This window comes from Perca fluviatilis, chromosome 21 (genome assembly GCF_010015445.1).
Source record: "Perca fluviatilis chromosome 21, GENO_Pfluv_1.0, whole genome shotgun sequence".
In the NCBI taxonomy this organism is placed as follows: Eukaryota; Metazoa; Chordata; class Actinopteri; order Perciformes; family Percidae; genus Perca; species Perca fluviatilis.
The window spans coordinates 889,640-899,383 of record NC_053132.1 but is presented as its reverse complement, the minus strand read 5'-3'; the positions used below and the strand labels follow the sequence as shown (position 1 = coordinate 899,383).

Sequence of the window (9,744 nt, the reverse complement as noted above, 5' to 3'; positions counted from 1 at the left end):
CCAATCACACGGCACAATCAATCAAAGAACACTTGCAGTGATTGGTTGCGAGCAAAACAAAACAAAACATTTTTTTTGTAGATCTAGATACAGTGATAATCAAATGCATGTATCGTTTGACTGGAGGAGTTTTGATTGAGTTATTTCAGTTGATAAGGTAAAGGTATTGCTAAACGATACCAAGCCCTAACGATCAGTATACTGCCTGTGTTGGATTCAAAGAGCTGCTAACACTGTTTGATTGACTGTTACTAACTAGTTCAGCTAGCAAAAACATCAGATGACTGTTAACGTTATAACAACTCAGTAAAAGTGCAACACTAATCTATATCGACGACGTTCCCCTTCCAGGATTGCTCCGGTGTTACAAGAAATTCTGCCGGATGTCCCTCATTTCGGCCGGATGTCCGTCCTCTTCCTCTTTCTTTGTGTTAACTATGGTTGACTGCTCCTCAGATCTCTGCAGGGTAAATCCAGACAGCTAGCTAGACTATCTGTCCAATCTGAGTTTTCTGTTGCAAGACTAAAACTACTTTTGAACGTACACGTTCCACCAAAACAAGTTCCTTCACGAGGCTATTTAGCAGAGGCACCGTGGCTACGTCTGCCGCTTAGCACCGTGATTGGTTAGCACTGGGTTTGGTTTAAAGAAATGCCAATAAACCAGAGCACGTTTTTCTCCGATCCACAGCATTTCCTCTGCAGTGCTGTGGAGGAAGGGCTGGACATGAGACTAGTGCAACTGTAATTCAATACTGCAACAAAGACTACTCTACATGATGCCTTTAAAAGCAACAGGCGAAAAAATGATCAACATTCACTTAAATCCCAGCTTGTTAAGTGACAGTATGCGAGTTCACAGCCTGAGCAGCACATATGCCAAGATGCTTTGTTTACCTTGCTGTGTCGTGGGAGAGCAGCAGCAGACATGAGTAGTGAATATACAGAATTAGTTTAATTTATATGGACTCTGAGCCAAGTGGAGTGTACCAAGTGATCATACAGTGGTTCCGACACCCATGACTATGTGGAGAAGTACTACATTACCTACAATCCAAAGAGTGAAAGGAGTGACTCTGATTGGTGGAGCTTGCCGTTACCATGGAAATGTTTACCGAACCTGCAAACAGCTACAGCTAGCTGCTACCACTTTAGTCTCACCGTCACCTTTTGTCGGCTAAACTCAACTAGCACGGGCTGCTGATACGACCCGACGGCTGACAGACCTCTGCAGCTGGCGTGTTGCCTGATTTCATTGGATATCATACGAATTGGTGTGCATGAAATTTCGTGCAATATTGTATGAACCAGTTCGTGAATATGCGTTGAGTTTCAAAGTTGTACTTCTGTAATCTGCCCAGGTAACATACATTTATCACGGTTAGATTGCAATGCATGAAGTATTAAGTAAGGACAATCTGGTCATTTTAAAGGAAAAACAACTCCATGTATCCTTGGAAACACTTGTGCAAGACGGATCGAATCTGGGTTGACCCAGGACATAAGTTCAGTCTTAGGACAGGTTCCTCTTTTCGGTACTTCCCTATTCAACTGTAATCTATTCTTGGTATGTTTCCATTACACTTTCACCCTTTGACCACTTAAATGCTCGGGTCAGGTCCCTGGTTTCTATACACTTTGTGTGCAACAACGCATTCTCACGAATGGGTTCGTTTGATTTCTTATGAAATAAGGCGACCACCAGTCACATGATAGTTACATTTACATAATCAAGCACTTTTGTTGCTTAAACCAAAATTAATCAATGTGTCGAAAGGTTGAGACAAACAATCGATATGGTCGTTTGAAGAAATGTGTGTGTCTGTGTGTATCTGTGTATATCTGTGTCTGTGTGGATCTCTGTGTCTTTGTGTGTGTGTGTGTGTGTGTGTGTTATTTGTCCATCCGAAAAGAAGGAATTTTAAAGTTAAAAAGTTAAAATGAGAATTTGAAAATATAAAATGACAATGAAAAAGATTAAATTTAGTTTAGATTTTTTTAATTTCTCTCTTTTTATTTTAATTGTACTTTTTTATCTTAGCTTTTTTACTTTTAATTATAATGCCCATAATTTGATATCTTTGCATATTCTCTTTTGGTTGCTAATTTTAATTATGAATAAAAATATCCTCATAGCAGACAAAGTGAAGACATCAGATCATCTTAATGCTCAGCTTCTTATTTATTGTCACCGTACAGCAGATAAAGATTCACATTAGAGTTTCAAACCTCCACCAAACATCAACTGGCTGTCCTGAACTACAAAGATCTTTTTATACTTTTCATTTTCTTTATTTCTTTCTGTCTTTTAGACTCGTGTTATCAGTTCATGCAGTGATTAACAGCTGATCAGACTATATATGTGTTTCCATTTAAAGATTATGGGCCCTACTTTCCTGCTGCAGCCGCCCAACTGGAGACACATCTGACTTTTCTTCCACGTTGCAGCGAGCTGAGACTGATTTAAACCATCACAGACAGTAACACGATTTACTAACATCAGTTGGTTTTCTTGTGCTGGTGCCCAGTTTCAGGAAAATAAGACCTGTTGTGAGATTAAATGCTTAATGAGAGAAAGAGAAAGAAATCAGAAGAGATGAGCTGATATTCTGCTGGACGTTGGTCCTGGAGAACTACAGCACAGGACGGATCTTCATGCTGATGGACTTCAGGGAGTAGTCATCACCTTTCCACATTTTCCAATCCATTCCAACTTGAGAGATAGTGCTGTCAGCCCCCCAACGATAAACACCATTTGGATTTGTAAGGTGACATTTGCTGTACCAGAACGCCCCCAGGCTGTCTCTGGCACAGTTAGTAGCAACAGCGGGGTCCTGGTCTTTGTCTAAGGTGGTGAACTTCATTCTGTTGTGATAATAGAGGGAGTCTCCTACAGAAACACAACAAGTGTATAATCACAACATTAAGATACAAGTAACAATGCTATATATTTTTGGAGTGTATTTTACTCCAGTAAATACCACAGTCTACTTCTCTACCTACAGTAAGTATTACTAAATAATACAACTATTGAACTAACAACACTGGACTGGTGATGTTTAACCAGTGTTGGGGAGTAACGGAATAGGTGTTACCTATTCAGAATACAAATTTTGAGTAACTGTATTTCGTTGCAGTTACAATTTAAATAGTAGGTATTTAGAATACAGTTACATTGTTAAAATCAATGGATTACATGACGATACTTCTGTTTCATGAGTTTATTCATGCTCTAAATCAGGGGTCTTCAACGTTTTTTAAGCCAAGGACCCCTTAACTGAAACAGAAACGGATCAGGGACCCCCTACTACATATATTGTATAAAATTAAGTTGTATATTTAGGGCAGCCTAAAGCCTTTATAGATACCTTGTTTTGCATAGAATACTAAACTATTCAAGCTATTCAAATAGCCTAATAATTGTCAGCATGATTTTATGAATTATTTTATAAATCATGACGTGGAACAGTCAATACTCTGGGATGAACTGTATCTGTGGATGGCTACCTTAGTGACTACCTTACCTATAGGCCAGTAAGCCTATCATCAGTGGGGATTTATATTAGCTAATAATATGTTGGAATCATGTTAAGACTTTTACTTTTTTTTTTTTTTAACATTCAAAAATTAAGAATAATTTGGAGGCCCCCCTGCAATGACTCTGAGGAAACCCTAGGGGTCCTGGACCTCCTTGTGAAGTACCCAATATGAAAACAAAAATATTTGCTATTTGCTTGATAAGTCACAATCAGAGATGTATAGTAACGAATTACAACTACTTCTTTACTATACTTAAGTAAGGCTGTATCCGTACTCTACTGGAGTATTATTTTTTTTCTCCTACTTCCACTTTTACTTCAGTACATATTTTCGATGAGTTTAATACTTTTACTCTGATACATTTTTTATGTGCGGCATCGTTACTCTTTATTTTGGAATTTGGTGCAACTCACAATTTTGACCAATCACCGCAACTTTTCTGCAAATTTGACCAATAAACAGAGTTTCCCGCGACTTCAACCAATCCCAGCAGTCCCACGTGCCAGACTTTGTATCAGTATGTGACTCTGAGAGCCAATGACCACGCGGGCGTGAGAGAGAGCTTGATTCCGATATGAAGACGAGACGTGTGTGACTCGAACATCTCTCATTTACCAACAAAACGTACAGCGAAAGGCCGTGCAAAACATTCAGACCGTCCTGCCAACCTGTAGACATTTAAACATCAATGTACTCTAAAGTCACTGGAATGTGCTGCTGTTTAAATCCTGTTGGCTCTCTGCAGCGGGATGCTGCTCAGTACCCCCCATGACTGACACACACACACACACACACACACACACACACACACACACACACGGTGGATGCAGGAAAAAACGGAGATGAGACGACACGATGACCTAAATTGAGGACAGCTACACTCGGTATTGTAAGTGCAATGAGAAGTTAAAGTAATTAACTAACAATGCAAAGATCAACAAGCCACTGACACATATGTTCAAATTTGATTCATTCAATTAATTATTATTTTTTGTCTTAAATCCACCAGCCATTTTCATATTATATCAACATTTGCAGCATCCTGAGCTTTTTGGTGTTGTACATTCCTGTCCTTGTACTGCTGCTACATCCAAAGGAATTGTGAGTGTCCTTTAGGATATGAAATTAAAACTTTGACTGCTATCTTTAATAACTACATAACACAATACTTGTACTTTCAGTAATTGAGTAGTATATTTTAAAATAAACTACTTGTAATACTTAAGTACAAAAAATGTGAATACTTTAGTACTTCTACTTAAGTGTGGTGCTTGAAGAGCACTTAAACTTCCACTCAAGTCACTTTTTTTATAGAGCACTTGTAGTTTTACTCAAGTCTGGGTCTATAGTACTTTATACATGGTCACAATGGAGTCAGAAGAGGAGCAGCAGGAGCTAGAGGTAGAGATGACAACATTGTTTCATGTGGGTAAAATGATATTAGGTGCCATAGTTTAAAAAAATAATATTATTTTGCCATCATCACATTCAGTTTGAGTTGTTTTATTTTTGATGGGCTGTTATCAGTGTGTCATTCTTAATGAAAGAACATTCATGTGAATATAGTCAGCTGTACCAATCTTGACATTTTTTATGGAAGGTTTCATATCATCCTTATGTTTTTTTCGTGTAAAATCAAGAAAAGGGTAAGGGAAAATGCAGGTTTCCTTCTGGTGCTTTTTATTTTAAGGTGATAAGTTGCAACACCTATGCATTTAGTCGCTCAGTGGAGTTTTTTTTTTTTTTAGATGTAATAGCAAATTCTGTACAGAAACAGAATATTTTATGTTTGTCTATTTTCCCACTTTTAACACTGAGTAAATAAAGAAACTGAAAAGGGAAAATTGATAAATTCTTCTCTTTTTTTAACCAAGCAAAACATCTTTTGCATAAACATACCCCCTATAGTCTGTGTTCCTCTACAGCAAATTATAATATATTGCACTTTCAGGGAGACTTGGGCCTAACACATTCAGCCAGTTGGAACAGAAGAACACACCAGAATAGGCCTGTTTAGTAAGCAGCATTTGATGGCTGCATTCCTACACTTATAAAATGGAATTACATGTGAAAGCAATCCAAGTATTCAGAATATGTTACTCAGATTGAGTAATGTAATGGAATATGTTACTAATTAAGTTTTTGGGCATGTATTCTGTAACGGAATATGTTTTGAAAGTATCCTTCCCAACACTGCGTTTAATGGCTATTATGGTATATATATATATATTTAATTAAAACAATAAATTTACAGATTGAGTCATCTATAACACTTTTTTCGGTACCTCTCCCTTACCCTCAATTCGTAATAGAATTAACATTTCAGACGTAAACATAATTCCAAACCTATTCATCCTATTTACTCTGAACATTTTTTTGTTTATTAAAAACATTTTACACTCCACACAGAATAAACCCCTCCCTCTCCCATCCCTACAACTTATTAATCAAATATTTATTCATTTCTTAACTACACTCTTCACTTATTCTTTATATCTTATTCTATTTTAGTCTTTTTAATTTGACTGTTTAAATTTATTTTTATTGTTTTATGTTAAGCCATTTTACTGAAATGTGCTACCTGTATAGAAACATAACGTTGCCTTACAACCTCCATCCTGTCAGTCAGTCACCAGGGCATAGAGAACTCTGTTCTGCCTGTCTGTCTCAGAGGAAGTTTAACCACACCGTGACCCGTTTCTCGTCGCCATTTTATTATATTGCTGCGTAGAGTTTTGAAAGGTGTAACTGCACTCACGACCGTTTAATCGGCAACAACATGACTCCCCGTGACTTGAACACAGAGTCGTATTTTCGTCAGTCTGAACCTACGTAGCCCCTACATGACCAAAAAAAAAGTTCAGTTTCGTCTGCTCACGTGAAACTTTCATGTGCGCACATGAAAGTTTCACGTGAGCACATTAAAGTTCATATAGATGCTGTATATTGATGTAGCCTGGGCCATACTGGAGACAGTGACGGCTAGAGAGTGACTACAGTACAGGAGTTAGTTGCACTAAATTTTAATCTAGGGCTTCATTATAAGGACATTACTGCTTTGCTTGCAAGTTGTCAGTCCATTATATTGTTTTCATATGACATTTAAAATGGATTTTAAAGTCTTGTAATCTGTTCCGGTGCAGGGATAGAGCTATTTGGATCTGGCAATTACTTTCATTTATGAACAGTTACAAACATCTGGCCAACTCACGGATATACACAGGTGTACACAAAATGCAAGGAGAATGGATTAAACACAAGGAATGATGGTGTTCGATTAATTATACGAGAACTGAACGGGACATTAAAATGCTTAACGTGAAAAAGCTTAACGTGGTTTAATGTACCTAAAAAATGATCAATGATCACCAAATTTCTCTCTCATATTGGTCCTCATAACCAGTGAAACCTGTCAAAGAAATCTAACCCAAAGTCCAATTACTATGGATGTTATCTGACGTTTCTGCTTCACATTTTCAGCAGCGGCAGAGCGGCTGTGGATTGACTCCCAACGGTTCTCATGGGCTTCCATAAAAAAAAAGTTCAGGATATGGTACTCAACACTAAACCTGATAAACACTCAAATCATTGACAATGTTTGTTTGAAATTTCTTCATTAAAACAGAATTAGATACAAATATGAAACCATGTGATTCATGAAATGATTTGCTTTCTCTGCAACTCGTTTAACTCTTTGTTTAGTTGTATAGGAACAAGTATGTAGCATGAACTCACACTCCACACTAATGAATGAAATTCTCGTCCTTAATGTGGAAACCTCACCTGCTCCTCCATCAGTGAATCCAGAAACATTCAGTGTGTATCCGGAGGACTCTGAGTCGATGGAGAACGAGGAGTAACGAGCGAACACTTTGTTTCCTTCAAAGTCCTCCATGTTGACCAGCAGCTCGTACCTTTTCCTCAGAGTCAGGTGGTAGAGAGACTCCAGACCTGGAAACAAACACAAACATTTAGAAACAGTTTCATGAAGACATGACTGTTAGTTTGGTTTCATTTCTCACCGAGCCAGTACTCTCCAGCAGCGATACCAAAGCCGGTCTTGTATTGATCCCAGCCCCTGTAGAAGTTCACTGTGCCGTCCATCCTCCTCTGGAACACCTGGAGGGAGGGGATGGGGGGTTAACTAGCTAAACACACAAGATATCTGACAGCTCATGTTTCCAGACAACAAGGTTTTTACTGGGATGTGATTTATTGTGAAGGAACTACAGGAAGTGTTGACTTCAGTTAAAATACTCACCATCCACCCTCCTCCTTCTGAATCCATGTCACAGAACACCTACACACAAACACAGGTATTAGTTAATGGGATACTTTAACTAAAACTGTATCCAAATGTACTTAAATCAGTTCTACTACTTCACCCGCCCAATACAGGACCAATTTCAAAGACTGTTGTTCCCATCAGTCACTTAGACACATAAACAAGGTTACCCTTAAAGCGGTTCAGTGTTTTATCCCAACCTACAAACATTTTCTAATTTCAACTAGCCGTTTTGGTGTCTTAACTAACCCCTTCACCAAAATAGCTGATATGGCATTAGTATCCAAATACCTGCTCTGTAGCCGTCCATTACACAAACTAAATTAGTAACGTTGCTGAAGGATGTTGTCACATTCAGTCATTAAGTTGGAGAACTAGCTAACTGTCTTCCTGTAGCCTGAACAGGTGATATCCCTCTGAAAACCCATTAGGTACCGACCTGAAACAAAATAACACCCAAAATCCCAGAAAAAGTGATTTTTTCATAATATGGGCACTTTAACTTGACTGGAAAGTTGTTTTCTTAGTTATTTAATAAAAATTGTCTGAAAATGTGGCATTTCTTTGTGTTTCATTGAACAAAAGCTAACTTGGCTCAACAAGTGACACATTAAAAACATATATTTATAGCCATCTTTGAATGTTTTTAACAAATCGCTTGATTGCCCACTGTGCTGAAAGTCTAGCTCTGCCCCTGTTGTTAGTCCCGTTCAGTTCAAGTACTTTAAACTAGGGATGCACCGAACCCAGATTTTTGGCGTTCAGCCGAATACCGAATCCACTGGTTAAGATTCTGCCGAACCCCGAACCGAACCCTACTCCCATCCTTAACACAGTAAACACATTAATGAGGTTAATAGCGTCCACAGCCGTGCATTTTTCATTTTATTTTAACTGTAAAAAATAAAAAAGAATAGGCAACATTATGCCTGGCACACAAGTGGGAAAAACTATTTTTGACAAGGCCTATGTTTACCCTATCTCAAGATCCAACCAATATCCAAAATATTAGCCTTTTAGATTTATAATCCCATAAAGTAGGCTACCCCCACGCTCTATTCTAATCGTAGGAAAGTACATCACTATCGCCAGATGAGTGACAATTTTGTTTAGCAAACTTTCTCTAACCAGTGTATGATGAAGGCATGTTGGGTGGGTGAAATTAGAAAGCTACTGTTAGCTAACGAGCAGCAGCCTGTAGGGAGACTCATTTCCAGAGAGAACAGCTGACAGCACTGAGAGGAGAGAGGCTGTCTGGTTAACACCAGTTTTTAGCTGTGACTGTCCTTCCTTTGCCGTACCTGAAGTTGCTATCTGTAGATTCCTCCATGCACAACTCGTATTCTTTTGGATGTTTCATACACAAATGTCTTAACAGCGGCGATGTTGTGTATTGTTTAGGGTCCTCGTCACCACGAGACCAATCGGCATTGTAAATTGAACATGTAGCTGGACTTGAATCGCCTTCTTTTGACTGAAAGTACTGCCAAACAACACTTTTTCTGTTCCATTTCCACTTTCTCACAGCCTACTGCTGTTGCTAGGTTGCTACTGCATTCCGTCTAGCTCCAACTACGTCATTACGTCGACCACGTAACTCTACAAAGAGGAGTTCAGTCCAAGATGGCGGAGCTGCAGCTCTGTCATGGGTGCGTTTGTTTGCAGTGGAACGTTCTATTGAGTTTCTCCTCTTGTTACTTCTATACTCTTTGGCAAGAGCAGAAACTCAACACAACATTCGCCTCTTTTTCTCGAGTTTCGCCTCTTGTTACTTCTCTTTGGTACCGTTCGGTTGAAAAAAATTCTAACGTTCGGCAGTACCCGAACTCACTCAAAAAGCCCAAAATTCGGCCGGATTCCGAACCAAACTCTGGGTTGGGTGCATCCCTACTTTAAACAAACTTTTTGGGGGTCATTTC

The 9,744-nt window shown here is 38.7% G+C and overlaps 1 protein-coding gene and 1 pseudogene across 1 annotated transcript in view; one reads left to right on the top strand and one right to left on the bottom strand.

Moving 5' to 3' along the window:
- Window positions 1–9,744, top strand: part of LOC120551563 — a 93,753-nt pseudogene that overhangs the window by 30,202 nt on the left and 53,807 nt on the right.
- Window positions 2,164–9,744, bottom strand: part of LOC120551413 (microfibril-associated glycoprotein 4-like) — an 8,233-nt gene continuing 652 nt past the window's right edge. The window contains exons 3-6 of the mRNA XM_039788842.1: window positions 7,802–7,840; window positions 7,563–7,659; window positions 7,324–7,491; window positions 2,164–2,890 (exon numbers count right to left, since the gene is read on the bottom strand). Coding sequence (XP_039644776.1) covers window positions 2,634–2,890; window positions 7,324–7,491; window positions 7,563–7,659; window positions 7,802–7,840 — 561 coding nt within the window. The 3' untranslated portion in view covers window positions 2,164–2,633. The remainder of the gene's footprint in view (window positions 2,891–7,323; window positions 7,492–7,562; window positions 7,660–7,801; window positions 7,841–9,744) is intronic.